At 44.7% G+C, this 16,782-nt stretch overlaps 1 protein-coding gene across 2 annotated transcripts in view; it reads right to left on the bottom strand.

Moving 5' to 3' along the window:
- The window catches only part of Tbxas1 (thromboxane A synthase 1), a 179,527-nt gene that overhangs the window by 122,427 nt on the left and 40,318 nt on the right, over nt 1-16,782 (bottom strand). For both annotated transcript variants that reach the window (XM_090333403.1, XM_090333404.1), the window contains exon 2: nt 9,781-10,009. In XM_090333403.1, coding sequence (XP_090189529.1) covers nt 9,781-9,971 — 191 coding nt within the window. In that variant the 5' untranslated portion in view covers nt 9,972-10,009. The remainder of the gene's footprint in view (nt 1-9,780; nt 10,010-16,782) is intronic.

The raw sequence follows: 16,782 nt of genomic DNA, 5'->3' as shown, positions 1-16,782 counted from the left end.
CTCCTGGCAGCTCCCTGGGGGAGAGGAAATGATGGAGGGGCATGACACTGTGACATCTTTTTTAAAAAAGTATTTGGAAACCCACGTTTCCAATACAGTGCTATAGGTTTAGTAATATAAAACACCCCCTTCTGACAGCCACCAGCCAGCACCCAAGGTGAAGTTTCTGGAAAGAAATATTATCAACTACTCCCCACCCCACCCCTTAATAGCCCAGTAGAGCTCTAGCACCCATGAGCACATTTAAAATAATTCTGGAACTATTTTATGTCTCAGTCATCGACATTGCTTGGCATAAGAACATACATAAATTTACTGCCCGGAGTAGAACAATGAATTTCTCCTAAACAATACAGCTCACAATTGGCAAGGGTGTCCCCTGGCTGTTATACTTTAGGCTGCAGAGAACACGGGGTACTGAGCATCCAGCTTCCCTCTGGCTGTCTAGACTTCAGACATTCTCCCCTAAGCCTGGCTTTCCCAGACTGGAGCTGAAATCATAGGCCCTTCCTCCAGCCATCCTCTGTCTTCTTAGAGAGTGCATGAGGTCCATCAAGGAGCCACCCCTTCCACCCCTTCTTTGGCTAGAAACTCTTAAGCTCAACTTCGATCCCACCTGAGCCCTACACGGAGTTCTGATGTAGCTCATCACTCCACAGGCAAGGCAGGGTGCCAGTTTCCCCACTATTGTCTGGCTTTTCTCAGAGATTCTTTGTTTTCATGTGTAATAAAAATTCCAGGCTGGATGCCAGTAGCTCATACCTGTATTCCTAGCTACTCAGGAAGCTGAGATCTGCCAGACTGGCAGAAAGATCTATGACACTCCATATCCAAAAAGTGAGAAAAATGACCGACAGGAAGTATGCCTCAAGTAGTAGAGCACCAGGCATGAATAAAAACAAAAACAAAAGCAACCAAACGAGTGCAAGGCTCTAAGGAGTTCAAGCCCTGGGATTAGTGCGAAAAATAAATAAATAAACCAATTATTCCAGTGCTCACTAACTACAAGATTTTTGTTTACTACTACTACTGTTATAATTATTATTATATTTTTTGTTATTATTTGTGGGTCATGGGGCCTGAACTCTGGGCCTGGGCCTTGTCCCTGAGCTCTTCAGCTCAAGACTACCACCCTACCCCTGAGTCACTGCCCCACGTCCCATTTTCTAGTGATTAATTGGAGTTAAGAGTCTCATAGACTTTTTAGTGCCACGCTGGCTTTGAACCTCAATCCTCAGATCTCAGTCTCCTGAGTAGCTAGGATTACAGGCCTGTGCTACTGCGCCGTTTACTTTTATTATTTTATTGTATCATTTGTGACCTCATTTTGTTTTGATTAAAATCCAAATATGTGATCTTGGGACAAGGGCCAGGTGGGATTGTGGCTTTTACTTCTTCCTGCCTGCCCTGTACCCAAATTCTACACTAGCACTCTTCGTGAGTCTCTAGCACCTCCAGCTACTAAAGTGGAGTTCCTTCTTCCCTGGCCCATTTAATATAAGGCTTGCATGTACGAGTTACCTTAACCAAGGAAAGGTGGTATTTCTGACATAGACATTTCTGTTTCCGGTTACATTTCTCTCATTTCTGTGAACTTTCAGGGCCAGAGCTTTCCCAATCTTCCATGAGAAGATTAGATTTGAATCCCTCTCTCAGCCTGGAATAGAGCTGCTCTCTAGCCCATCCACACATCATGGGAAAAATAAACATGGCCATTCACCAAGGAGTTTGAGGTGGTTTGTTACACAGCAGTAGCTGACTAAAACATGTCTGTTCATTTCACTTCTTCATTATTGTATTTCTAAAATGGGGTCATTTGGATTATAATCAAAGAATCACATTATTTTTCTTCTCCTACAATACAATGAATGGCTATGGCTTGGACCCAACAATGTCAGAGAGACTAAAAATCACCATCAAAGATGGCAATGCTTTAGAGAAGAGAAGGACTGGAAAATAATCATTTTAGATAAAGAACCTGGGACTTTCAGCAGCTTTGGAGTGAGTTGTTCCAGGAGAGGATGAAGGAGAAGCCTCATTGGAGAGCTGAAGGATGCATAGGAGGTGTATTTGTGAGCAAAGGTGGGGTCCTCTGACATAGAGCTGAGTGGGGTCTGGGGCTACCCTGGAGAACTCACCTTCTGAAGTGCCCTGAGTGGCAGGAGGGAGGGAAGGATCGTGGTATGGCACACACAGGGGGAGTGAGCAGTTGGTTGCATGTCTGGGGGTAGCTGATTGGAATACCAGACAAGAAGCCCATGATGAGAGGCTAATTCCATCTACAGAATGTTCTAGAAGCCCTTCACCACCATACTAAGAAGAAGAGATTGAGAAGAAAAGATAAGGGAGATTGATGGGATGTGAGAAAGGCAGGGAAGAGAAAGTCTAATTCCCTGAGAGTAGGTGGTGCCACATACTGAGAAACAAGTTCCTGTGGCTTTCCACCAACCAGACAGATGACTTGCCCAAGGTCACCTCAAAGAGAAAACAAAAAAGCAATGTGTCTGTCACTGAATGAAGGGCCTGGCTGATTTTCACAATGCCATACTTCTCAGCTGCCTCTCCTGCCCACTCAGGAGACCAGGCTACTGGTTTTGCCCACTCTCTGGGTACAGAGAGGGTTAAAGGGTGCAAACACACAACCAACTACATTCCCTTCTTGTTTCTTCCAGCCTGGGGGCCCCCACTGCCTATCGATTTGTGAAGGTGGGATGTGGCAGTGTGTGAGATAACTCACCTTCTCTGAGCGCCTAATGTACATTGTGCGTTTATTGACAATCGGGGGTGCAGGTGAGCTAAAATGTCAAGTCTCTTTGATTTGGCGTGGAGTTATATCTTAGTACACTAATGCTGGTTAGCTCATTGATCAGCTCTTCTCTTTGACAGAGCTTCCAATTGGCTTGTGTTTGAGTAATGAAAATGGGGAAAATCAATCAATCATTGCTTAAATACACATTGCAGTTTGGACACTAGAACACAGCATCTGGGGAGACAGGAGAGAAAAACAAACCAATGGCTACTGGTAGAGTCTAGATTCCATTGTGACCACTGCTGAGCAATAGATGAGGTAGTGGAAGCGGTCTCCTTGCTGGGGGTAAGGTGCTTCTCCACCTCTCAGCGGGAGTCAGAGGGCCTCTCACAGATCCTGAAAATGCTATAAACCCCCACACCTGCCACATCTGCTAACATCTGTGTCCTACATTCAATCCCAATCTCTTCTTCTGTAGTGCTGGTCTTGGGCTTCTTTTTCTTTTTAATTAGCTCAAATGAATTATCTAAAGGAGCTCCATTGTGAAGTTTCCATCCATGTCTATAATGTCCTTTAATCAAATACATCCCCTTCTATTACACTTTATTATCTCACCTTCCTCAGCCTTGCTCTCCAATTTCCCATGTCACAATCGTGAGTGAGTGAGTGTGTGTGTGTGTGTGTATGAGAGAGAGAGAGAGAGAGAGAGAGAGAGAGAGAGAGAGAGAGAGAGAGAGAGAGAGAGAGAGAGAGGCATTCTCTGTAGGAGTTACTTGGCCTTCGGACAGCGTCTGATGCCATTTTTCCCAAATACTGTGAGAAAAGGGAGGGGGGGGTCTTTCTGGGACTGTTTGGGGTCTGGCTGTCCCTGAAAACAAATCCTGGAAAAGGCACCATTGTGAAGACACAGAGGTACAGGACGGTCCTGGGAGTGGCCCAGAGCCATTCCTCGCCCAGGGATCCTGGGGAACACCTTTCTTACTCCATCCCCCAGGAACTACAAGAGCACATGTTCCTGGCACTCCATAACTGAAGCCAATTTACAACAGCGTCTGCCCCATCCTCCTCTCCCCAGTCTCCCCCCACCCCCACACAGATGTGCATTCCCTCCCGCAAAACAAGTCCATGCAAGGCTAAGGACAGGCTGTGGAAGACAGCACTTATCTTCAGTGGCAAGTGATAGCTATGAGGTTTGTCCTTGCAGCATCTGGGGGTGGGAAAAGGGGTCGTTCCATAGCTTTGTTTCTGGGAGTGCCTGCTTCCTCCCAGTGAAAAGATGCCCCAAGCAAGCCTTGAGCAGCTCAGGAAGACTCAGACATAAATCTGATGGCTATTTTCTTTCTGGAATAACCAAGATTCTTGTTTCATTTCTGCCCCTCAGACTAGATGTTACAGAACCCTAAATCCCTTCCTAGACAGCAAATACTATAAGCAGTGAGAATATTGCCATTGCTTTCTTTAAACAAACAAGCAAAAGTACAAAAGCTGGGCATCAGTGCCTCAGGCCTATAATCCTAGCTACTCAAGAGGCTGAGATCTGAGAATCATGGTTCAATGCTAACCCAAGCAAAGATAACCCAGCTTACCTCCAATTAACCACCAAAAAGCCAGAAGTGGAGCGGGGGCTCAAGTGGCAGAGCACTACCTTTGAGCAAAAGAGCTCTGGGACAACACCCAGGCCCTGAGTTCAAATCCCCGGACCAACACACTCATACACACACCCCAAGTCATCTTCCCAGTGAGTGTGACGTTTCCACACAATTCCTAGAACTGATCTATTACCGCAGCAATGCCTAGAAAGCATTATCATTTTATAATCATATGTTATTTTGGATTGCAAATAATATTACCTTGCTTACTTACCTATTTGCCCAAATCAGGACTGTTTATTTTTGTTTTGCTTTGTTTTTGGTTTTTTTGGCCAGTCCTAGGCTTGAGCTCAGGGCCTGAGCACTGTCCTTGAACTTTCTCAGGCTAGAGCTCTACCACTTGAGCCATAGCACCACTTCTGGCTTTTTTTCTATATATGGGTTACTGAGGAATCAAACCCAGGTCTTCATGCATGCTAGGCAAGCACTCTACCACTAGGCCAAACTCCCAGCCCCTGTTTTTGTTTTTTAATCAATCCACCCTCAACGAGGATTTGTTGCCTTGAGGGTTTCCAGAAATGACATCAAGACGCCCCATCACCATCTCACAGGACAGTCTTGAGGTCGTATTTTCTGATAGTAGCAAGTCTGCAGTGAAGGTTCAGCCTATCAGAAAACTGCCTTTGAAGGTCATAAAATTCATTTGACTGTATAAGTTCTGGTATGTATGCTAAAATAATCAGTCACATTACTTTACAGTCACACCTCGTACTCTTGTTCTGGAAAAAAATCAATAAAGCGAGGAGAAAGACAGGGATATTGTGAATAACTATTTAGAAGAGAGAAAACAAACAAAAATAATATTCTACAACAGGAAGCACAGAGCTAGTCTTCATAAGCAAGCTCCATTTTTATCTCCAAGCTCATCAGAGTTAATAATCTGAAGTAACCATCATATCGTGGGCAAAAATACAAAAAAAACCCCACTTTATGTATTTTTATTTTTTTACCAAAGAAGGCACATGTGCATCCTTATGCAGGTGCTGGAGGAACTGGAAGTTATCCATGGAATGTACAATGTGTTTCTAAACTGTACCCATTGTTCATATCTTTATTATCTCAACCAGATGTTACAAGCTCCAGTGCTGCCTTTGCCTGGGAGACTTCCCATCTGACAGGCTCTCCCTCCTCTCCTCTGCCATTCAACCCTCAGCCTGAGACTCTCTGCTTCCTATGTCTGACTGCCTGATGACCCAGACAGAGCTGAAAGACTGTGGCTAGAAAGGGAGATGTGAGAGTCACACATGAAGCTACAATGAATCCTAAATTTCCAGTCTCGTGGGACAGCTTGTCAGCCTCAGGAATTACCACTAAGGACAAGTAGGTATCCAGATGAAAGGAGGCCTCTTTCCTGGATCAAAATGCATGGAAGCAGCTTGCTTTGCATGGGAGGCAATGGGGACAGCACAGGCCTGTCCATAAAGAAGCATCACCACACATGGAAGCCACGGAGTCAGAATCCTGGGGCTTCTGGTCAGCTGCACCATATCATCCACCAAGTGCTTTCATGGCATTCCATGGTTGCTGAGGGAGACTCACAACCTATCAAAGGCAACGGGACCTGCCACCCGGCTGGATCACCGTGGGTCCTCGCTTTCCCTGAGGTTGAACCTGGAGCCAGCTCTAAGCGTTGTTCCTGCTTTTGCCTCTAGACAACATGCAGTAAATAAGACACAAATTCCAGGAACCTCTGGGACGGCCCGGATGATATTAGTGCTTTATTTCCTGCTTAGCAGCTTCCTCTTTTCCACTGGGCCACAAGTACATACAACTACTTTTCTAAGGAAAATGTACCTGCTATCTTTCTTTGTTTCTTTCTTCTTTCCTCCTTTCTTTCTAGTAGTCCTGGGGGTTGAACTCTGAGTCTCAACTCTAATAAGCAGGTACGCTACTGTTTTTTCCTTTACTTATTTTTCAGTGAGTGTTACTGAGTCCGTGCCATGGGGTCTTCTCTATGAGGTAATAACTGTTCACTTGCACTGATTGCAAAAAAAGACAGTGAGCACAATCTAGGTGTTCCAGGGTGAGGTGGACAGGTGGCAAGAGAATTAGGATTTGTACGAATCTGAGAAGATAAACAGAAGGCCTAAGAAGACATCACTAATGGAGATTAGGGCTTTGTCAACCTTAAGCACCATGAAAGTGCCAGGTGTTGTGAAAGGAATAGATGGAGAATTGAATAAAAGTGGGTCTGAGAAGAGTCTTGTCCGCAGAAATGTCAAACAGGAAATGGCTTCCCTAGCACCATCCCTGAGCTCATCTTGGAAGGAAAGAGCCCTACAGGAGTAGGCTAAGCAAGGACACCAACTACGTGTGACATCACGTGACACTCACAACACTGTCCCCGTCAATACGACTATGGCCTGGGATGTCAGGGATCCAGAGGGGAGGCAGGGCCACCACATCACAAATCCTAGTCGTCTTAAGTGTTTTCATTCAGCCTCTGCATCCTGGATGTGAAGGTTCCAGAATTAAACTGAGAAAAGAGCCTTTGCCTCTGCCCTTGAACTCACAGGCTAAGAGGGCAAGACACAGCCTTCTGTCCTCAGGATTTGATCTGCCCAGTGAGTAGCCTGAACCTTGTAATCTCTCCTGAGACCAGATGTAACTCTGAGAGGAAGGACTACTGTTTCTGTACATTGAGAACCTGCCACCGTGCACAAATCCCCTCTGGTGCTGCATGACCCCGAGTGTCTCTGTACCACTAGGTCATTGCTTATGAACCCTACCAAGAGACAACCCCATCCCTCCTTGTGGATGCTCTCAGGAGATAGAGCAGATTAAAAACAAATCCTTGCTGAAAGCAGCCTGGGATCTTCTGCTCATTGTCTGCCTGGAGTCCTTCGGGAAGAGGTAGTGCTCTTCCATAGCCTCCTCCCTTCTGTAAATCTCTCTACCTTGAGCTCATCTCCAAAGCCTCCATGTTTCCCTGTATGTGGGACGTGTGACCCAATCTCCTGTTCCCTGACCTTGTACTGGGGCCTCCCACCATACCTGGCACATATTAACAGGTCAATAAATATTCCTGTGATAACAAATGGAAGCCAGGTCTCTCTTCTCATTTACCACCTGTGCTTTGTGCCTCTATCTTATAATGTCTGAGTCTTTGAACCCAGTTATTAATCCAGCCTGGAAACACATCACACACACACACACACACACACACACACACACACACACACACACACAGCTGCCTCACTGACTGGTGTGATGTCCCTGTGTTTCTGCTCTGAGCTGATTGAAAACACCCATTCACTGCAGCTTATCAGCCAGCATACAGGCCCCTCTCAATGACCAGAACAATGGCCAGGCCTTCAATCTACTCATAAGATATTGATTTGGGCCATCCTGTATATCTGGTGCAGAGCTGTGAGGTCAGGTTACAGAGATGACCAAGACAGAAACAAAATGTAGAGAAGTGTACAATTGTCAAAAGTGATGCTTTAATACCGTCTGGAAAGGCTCTGATGGCATACTTTAAGAACCACAGTCACAGCCGAGTGAGTGATAAGAAGGTAATAATACTAAAACATGTATTCACAGGGTGGCTCAGGAAGCTGAACTATAGGAATTACTGTTCAAAACAGCTAGGGCAGAAAAGTCCATGAGACTCTCACCTCCAGTTAACCAGGAAAAAAATGCTAGTAGTGGGAGAACCTGAATTCAAGCCCCCAGGATCAGCATTTACATAAATACACATAACAAAGCATATCAAGACCTAAAAATGAACCTATAAATCCAAGCCACTAAAGGCAATTTTTGTTTTGGCAGCATGAAGGATGAAATCCAGGCCCACCACACATGCTTCTCCACCTCACCTCTTGTCCCAAGATTTATCTTCTTCTACTTATAGACCACATAGCTGGTAGTTTTTCAGAGTGTCCAACATCTATTACGTACTTGCGGCATGCATACTCTGCTATGTGTGCTTTACCAAACACAGTAATGTGTTGCAAGGAGCACGGAGGTTTGCGAGGAAGGGGCTACCATTTGCCTTTTGTTTTGTGTGTGTCGAGTTTCAGTGCTGGATAAACTACACTGAGATGGAAAAGTTCAAAAGATAATTAAACCAGTTTAAAAGGCAAAGCAGCACTGGGACTGAAGCTGGGTTGCAGAGCCAATTTCCAAGAAGTAATTTCATCATCATAGAACATCAAACGTGAATTCCACTTTCAGCTATGCAAATTCCAAAAGAATAATACCTCACATTTGCATAATGCTTGATGCTTTTCAAAGTGCTTTCCCAGTTATTAATCTACAGGAGGCTTTATTACCACCGGAAACATAAATTGAAATGCTGTTCAACTCCATTATTTCTTTTCCCCACTCTCTCCTCAAAAAACCAGAGCCACCTAAATCCAGGTGCCTTTGATTGAGTGGGTGACTCTAATAAGTGTAACAGACAAGGCTCAATATGCACAAATGTAGCACATGTGGGGTCTACAAACTGCAGACATCACAGAGTCAGGCTTAAGAAAATCTGCTGTTGAATTAGCAAAACCACAGGGGAGAAACTTGTAGTTCACATTTGAGGTTCTTTCCGAGCCTCAGATTTGGGGGGGAGCTGTATGTTCTACCTTCTCAAGAATCCTTGTCTTTCCACCACACAGTACACAATTAGATCTGCTACTTTGTCCTTAAACTTGCTCCAATCCCTGTCTATAACTTTCCCACAAAGGGGCCCATGTTTATAAAACAGCTTCTGTGTGTGTGTGTGTGTGTGTGTGTGTGTGTGTGTGTGTGTGTGTGTGTGTGTGTGTGTGTGTTGTGTAACAGTCCTGGGGCTTGAACTCAGGGCCTGGGCACTGTCCTTTAGCTTTTCAGTGCTTTAACCACTTGAGCCACACTGCTTTTTTTTCTGGTTGATTGGGCATGAGAATCGCATGGATTTTTTTTGCTCAAGCTGGCTTTGAACCACAATCTTCATAGTGGAGCCTCTTGACTAGCTATGATTACAGATGTGAGCCACCAGCACCTCTCTTTTTTCTTTTTATAATATAATTCAAAAATTTGAATCCATTATGAATCCAACATTGAAAAGAGAATCTTCAAAAAATGAGGCAAGAAGATGTGGCAGGGCTACGAGAAAACGCTGTTCCCCAGACCTTAATACCTTTCCAATTTGTTTCTCTTTCCATCTCTTTCAAACTTAATTATGTGGCGCCCTTCTCAAGCCGCTGAATCAGCAGCATTTCCTGACCCTCCAATCACATGCATTTTAGCAAAAGATTAACCTGGCTGTTTGCTTTTCATTCTGAAACCGTGTTAATACTCAACTCCCTCCAGATTAGAAAAAGAAGCAAACATCCTCCCACACACCCCAGCTGGCACCAGTAAGGCTGGGTGAGGGGAGTCACAGACACTGGGGCTGTTGGCACTTACCATTTCAGCAGAGCCAAGAGAACCACAAACAGGGCCAATGTCACCACGGGACCATTCACTTCCAATTTCAGAAACCCTAAGGCTTCCATTGTTCCTCTGAGAGCCCACAGGACTTGGGTTCTCCAGGGGCAAGAGAGACTGATGAGCAGGCAGTAGAAGAACGAGTAAGCACCCAAGAACTTGTCATCCATCAAGTGGGGGAAAAATGATGTCCTCTTTCTCAGTATCTCTTTATAAAGAGGAAGGAAGGGGGAGGGAAAAACAAAAGGTTTCGGGGTGAGGCAATGAATCAGCAACTATTTTCTTGATGCTCGTGATGTCAGTAAACATTTATATTAACTTCCCTGGGAGGAGACAGCAGACAGATGGGTTCCATAGTCACTGAGAAAGTGTGGTCACAGCCATCAGCTGCTACTCTGACAAGTGGTTCTCCAAGAAAGACTCTCCTCCAAAATATTCATCCATGTAAATAGAGTGGATCCTTGGCATCGGTGGGTATGTGGCATCGAGGAGACCACCATTGAGGAAAATCTGTATTTGCAGGATAGGTAGAGTTCAGTCCTCTAAAATTGATCTCTACCTTGAGCGCATTAGGTCTGAGCATCCAAACTTGAAAGCACACACCACAGCCTACATTACTGAAGAGAACAAGGCTGGACCTGCTCTGGGTTATTCTGTGATGTGTAGAGTAGCAGTTTTAAGACAGTACTGAGCCCTGACCCATTTCAAAAGTAAAATAATAAGCGAGGTATCTGTGCCTCATTCCTGTAATCCTACCTACTCAGGAGGCTGAGATCTGAGAATCACAATTCAAAGCCATCCCAGGCAGAAAAGTCTGTAAGACTCTTATCTCCAATGAACCATCCATACTGATACATACCCACAAAAGTAAAGCAATTGTTTGAGTGTAAGCCCCTCCAAGAGAATGGTTTTATCTTTTGTTTGCTCACTAACAAAATGATCATTTATTTGTGCCCATGAACAATTACAAATTGGCAAATATATCAAATCATATCAGAAACACCAAGCATGAACTTATTGATCATACCAGACCCAGTATGTGAAGGCAATGCCCTCCTCTGAATGAAATAAAGGGGGGACTCAGCACCGGGCAGGTGCTGCTTTCCAGCTGACCTGTCAGCAGATGGTCCAAGAGCCCATTCTCTTTAAATCTGTGACCCTCTCTAGGCTGCCTGGAACAAGGCCTCTTTGAACTGTGCGGCTGCTTTAACCCTTCCAGCCACCCTGCGGGCCTTCTATTATAGTGTACTGTGGGATCTGAAGTTAAGGTTAGCAACAAAAGAGTGGAATAAAGAACCTGTCATTCCAATGGCCTAGATTATCAAGTGACCTCAGTAATACTCAGATGATTAATGACAATGAAATTGACATCACTTAAGATTTGTTGTTATTCAATGAATTCTGGCATCGTGGAAAGATAAACACGTCTATCCATATTTCTGACATAGCTCACTCACAGCAAAATACTTCCACATCAATTACTCTTGCGCACATTAACAGTGCTCGCCCAAAGCTACATCTTATTTCATGCTCTTTATCTCAAACACTGCAGATACTCGATTCATTTTTTCCCATAACATTGCTCAACTTTGGCTAAGCACTTGCTGCCTTTCAACAAATTTAACTTTTTTTTCTTTATCACTTAGATGAGGCACATTAGCTTTTACCTGGCTTTTAGAACACAGTTTGCTTTTGGGGGAGGGAAAATTTCACACAATGAAGAGAAGGGAAGCACAAAGCAGATCACAGTGATTTCAACACAACTGGTAAAAATACATGATGGACTGGAAGCTTCTCCACATCAATCAAGATGCTGAATGCTCTCACACACGATTCATTTTTTTGTTTGTTTGGGGTTTTTTTGGTATTTTTTTTAGGAATATCTTTTTTCCTATGTGTGCCAATCATGGAACTTAAGTTCAGGTTGGGTGTTGACCCTTAGCTTTTGTGCTCTACCACTTGAGCCACAACTCTGCCTCTGGCTTTTTGGTGGCTCTTGATGATAAAGAGTCTCAGAGATTTTCTTGCCCAGCCTGGCTTTGAATTGTAATCTTCAGATCTCTGCTTGCTGAGTACTTAAGAGTACAGGTGTGAGTTACCCATTCCTGGCTTAAAGTTTCTTTTGATTTTTAAAAATTTACAATTATTTTTTGGCCATTCTTGAACAAGACTGTGTGATAAAAACTATGAATGGAGAATTATTGTAGATGTCTTGAATGACCTGATGACATGGATAAGAAGATTCTGAATGTCCCAGAAATTGGTGGAGCCAGCTATCTGATAAAGAAAAAAAAAAATGTGGTCTGCTTTGCAATTAGCCACCCTGCAACATTCCTTACTTTGGGTATCTGATGATTTCTTGGTGTCCTTAGTATCTAGGAGTAGGGAGTAACCACAGATCTTGCCTGAGGCCCATACTCTCAGCATGAATTGGTGAGCTTGTAGAATGTCTAAGAGCAATTCCACAGGGTCCCTTGTGGGTCCTTTGTTCTAGCTCTGCACTTAGAACAAGTAGGGTTTTTGTTCTTCTTGTTGTTCTTGGCTAATGGGAAAGGCAGGGGAGAGGAGGACTTCTTCCTGATGCGCCCAGCAGTATACGAGTACCAAGCTCAATGCTGGCCTTACAAATGGTTGGAATCAAACCTAAAGTGATTTTCTTTAGAGAGAGATGGGCAGTAAACATGTAGACAAATAAAGGAGCCATTGTCAGTGGAGAAAGTTCTGGGAAGAGCAAGAAGTGAAAGCCGTGAGGAAGGACCAGGAAGTGAAAGTGGCGCTGGAAATCTATTTGTAGAGAAAAGCTAATGGAGGAACATCAGCAAAACCTTGCAGGAGAGAATGTCACATGGGATAGGCACCACCCAGAGGCCGGTGCAGCTGGAGTCTGCAACCTGCTGGGGGAGGCACCTGGGAGGAAAAGCCAACGTCTACAGAGGAGGAACCACACAGAGCCTTTGCCAGAAGTTTGGGCTTCATTTCCAGTGCCACTGCAGGGCTGTACTGAAGCCATATTTACTCTTGCAAGAGTTCACTCAGGCAGCAGCTGGAGAAGCCACTGGGAGGGAGAGCAGGAAGGCCACTTTGAAGATTACCCTTTCATTCTGAGATGAAGTGGCCAGGATAGGGAGGAGCAGTGGGAGGGAGATGATGGGAAGGAAATAGATAGTGGGAATAAATGCTATAGAAATTCTAGGTGGCTCAATGTGAAAGAGAAGTGGAAGCAAGGACCACAGCTAGCTTCTCAGTCTTGACTTGTGGAAGAGGAGGAAAGCTAGGCAAGCTGGAGTCACCCTGGGAAAATCAGGAGGCTTGAGATGCCTGGAAGACAGATATCTGAGTGGAGCTGTGGGGTCAAGATGGGGACCTTGCCTAAAAATGTAAGTAATCACAATTCATCAGTGCAATGCTATTTAGGGAATAAACTCCACATATTGAATGAGCTTTCGTATGAGGTCAAGGTTGTAGATCAACCCTGGATTACAGAAGGAGAAACTCTCTTCATGAAGAGATTATATTCAGACGTGGAAATCATCCACATAAATGTGGCATTTAAATCCAGAGGAATAGATATGTTAACAGCCATGAAGGAGACGTGGGCCACATAAGCACTGGTCCTGTCCTCTGACTCCTGGCTGTGTGAAACTTCTGCTCCTGTGAAGCAGGCTGTGGCTGAGCCCTTTGAGAGGTCCCCTCCCCTAGACCCCAGTCCATCAGTGTCTGGCCCGGGATGTCAACAGACAGTTCTCTCCCACAGAACAGAATTTCATTTCAGTGGGGCTACTTAGGCTTGAACTCAGGGCCTCCTGCTCTCACACATCTTTTCTTCTCAGGGAAGATCCTCTTTATCACTTCCCAACAACTTTTGGCTAATTAGCTGGAGATAAGAGACTCAGACTTTTCTGCCCAGGCTGGCTATGAACTGTGATCCTCCTATCTCAACCTCCTGAGTAGCTAAGATTACAGGCATGAGTCACCAGCATCTGGCAACATTCTGCTTTCAATCCAAGGAGCCATCTATGCAAGGCTCCAAGGCCATGGTTTGGAGAGGGAGGAAAGACTAGCGGTAACTTCATTTAGTGCATGTAGCAGATAGATGCTCAGAAACAAACATCCAAGGTGCAGTAAACGTGAGTGTAAACATGAAGAAGTCAGAAGCAAACTCAGAGACACAAACCCACTCATGTGCCCTGGGACTGTGGCAAACAAGGTTATGCCAAATGCACTTGACTCTATAGAGAATCCGTGTCTGGTGATAGCAACTCCATCTCCCTTGCCCTCCCGGGTTCTTCATTTAGAACGCACCCCTCATGTCCCACTCACTTGTCCCTGAGTTCCTAAAGAATGCTGGTTGCCCCAGAGATGTTCAGCTTTTGAAAAGATGCCTGCTCCTCTCAGGCACACTGATTTTCTCCTGCTTACATCCTTGGAGCCCTTTCTTGGAGATCTCTGATTTGAAGAAGCCTTGACTGCCATGGAGAGATTCTCAGGTTCTTTCTAGGCCAGCTGCAGAGTGGAGATAAAGCTCTGGGGCTTGGAGACATACACGAAGCAGGATGAATTGGAACTGAGAGATCTAAGGGGTTTTTACTAGAAAGTAATGTGATTCGGGACGTATTGTAGTTTGGATTTCTCCCATGCGATGCAGACCCTGGCCAAGATTTTTCCAGGATGAAGATTGTTGCCATGATATTTACCATAATTAAATGTAAGACTTCTAACAGTTTTCTTGACATTTTTCCCCTTTGGTTAATATGTCTACTAAAAACGATCGACTCTACAGAATGGTATAGTAAATACCTGATAACCCCAACACTACAGACAAACAGTTAACCAATTAGTGTTCCGCTCCCATATCTTTTCCCATGCATATACAAACTTCTGTAACCTTTTGTTTATTTTATTTTCTTTTTTTGTGGAAGCAAGATCATAATATCCAGGTCATTCTGCCACCAGTCTCTCTCCCCTCCCTCATCTCTCTCTTTGTTAACAGCTTTGTGAACATGTGCTGTGCCTCTACCTAGACCAATGTATCACCTGCTATTTTGGATTTCACTCCACATATGTGCTGTAATTCATTTAGTCTGCCTTCTACTAAAGTGCATACAAGTTAATTCCAGTCTTCTCAAATGTAAATGCATTCTTAGAATTGTTAGGGATTAGTGGTGATTTACACACCTATACTCTTAGCCAGCTACTTAGGAGGATGGGATCTGGAGGATCAAGGTTCAAGGTCAGCCTAGGAAGAAAAGTCCAAGAGACTGTCTGAACAGAGGAAGCTTGGTGTAGTGGTTTTTGTGCCTGTCATCTAGGATGACGGGAAGCCTAAAATACTCCAGATATATACCTGGGCTGGAAGTGAGACACTATCTCAAAAATAACAAGCATAGCCAGTGACTCACAGCTATAATCCTAGCTACTCAAGAGGCTGAGATCTGAGGCTCAAGGTTCAGAAAAGTTCATGAGATTCTAATCTCCAGTCAACCACCAAAAAGCCATAAGTGGAACTGTGGCTCATCCTTGAGTAAAAAAGCTAAGGAACAGCACCCAGGCCTTGAGTTTAAGCCCCAGTGTTGGCACAGTCAATTAGGTTTTTTTTTTTTTATTAATTAATTGGTTAATTGACAACACAAATAAAGCACTAGAAGGGTGGCTCAATGATAGAGTATCAGCCTTGATTGAGGTCCTGAGATCAAACCCCCAGTATTTCCTGCCCAATAAAAAGAAATTGCTAAGTTTAAAAGATATGCACAAAGAAAGCCCACGAGCTCACATGGCATGTCGACAACTCAGAGGATTTTTTTCTTTTTCCCTTCATCTTCACCCACTCCGAATTTATCTTCTTTCCCTCCTACCTCCAAGCAGACATCTTTCCAGAGTTGAGTCAAATGTGTCCCAGCGTTGAGTCAACTGTTTTGACCTGGATCTTCTGTTTCTTTTTAAAGCTTTCACTCCATACATTTTGTGGTGTTTCCTCTATGTTCCCTGTGTTTAAAAACTGCCTATGCAGATGTCTAAGCAGTACCTTGCCCCTGGATCGAAGGTCCCATCTACTCAGCGCTGAGCCTATCATCTCTGACGAGGGATGAGGTGGAGGTCCCCAGAGGCATTGCCAGGGCATGCACTGATTGCCAGGCAGACCCAAGCAAGGAAGGGCTGGTGGAGCCTCCATGCTGTACAGGTGCAGAGAGGTTTAATCTCTGCCCGGTAGTGTCCCAGGAGGTTCCTGGGTTCCATACTGAAGAAATGGGATGAATATTGGGGATGTTCCATGACTCTGAGATCAACCCAATGCATCCTAAGCCCTAGTTTTCTGCCTTGGAATATTCTAATCTGGTTTAGAATGCCCTGAGATTATGGTAATATGGTTTTTCTGACAATTACCTCCTCATGGTGCAGAGGTTAATGGAGACCCAGGGATGGTGCCAGTTCTTTTTTGTGTTGGTTTTTACTATAGGGTCTCATTTCATGCCCAGGCCAGCCTGGATGGCAACCCTCTGGTGTTTGCTTCTCTTCATTACTGGGATGACAGGAAGTACCATGGCAGCCAGCCATTGGTTGACATGAAGTTCCACAAACTTTTACATCTGGCCTACCCTAGAATTAAGATCCCCTGATCTCCACCTCCCAAGTAGCTAGGATTACAGGTTACTCCCCTGTGCCTGACTCCTCACAATGACTTTGAGAACAGTGTACGCCGAGAGACAGGAAAGGAGACTTGGGAAGGTGCTGACTCCTGGTGCCCCCTAAATTTGAGTGTCGTGGCTAAGAGATGGGAGAAGATACATGTTTCATCTGGCTGTGGGAACAGAATATCCAGGTGCATTGCTTATAAGCTGACATGAACAGAGAACGCCCCCTGCACTTGTAGACATGAGAGACAGCAGCCATATGTGTGTGCTCCCCCTGCCTGTGATAAGAACAGAGCTCTCTCTTCCCTTCAGCGTTGCTATGGAGATGTGGGTGGGTGCATAAACAGCTTTA

This window comes from Megascapheus bottae, chromosome 5, assembly GCF_031878675.1.
Source record: "Megascapheus bottae isolate mThoBot1 chromosome 5, mThoBot2.hap1, whole genome shotgun sequence".
Taxonomy (NCBI): Eukaryota; Metazoa; Chordata; class Mammalia; order Rodentia; family Geomyidae; genus Megascapheus; species Megascapheus bottae.
This window is presented reverse-complemented; position numbering and strand designations above follow the sequence as displayed.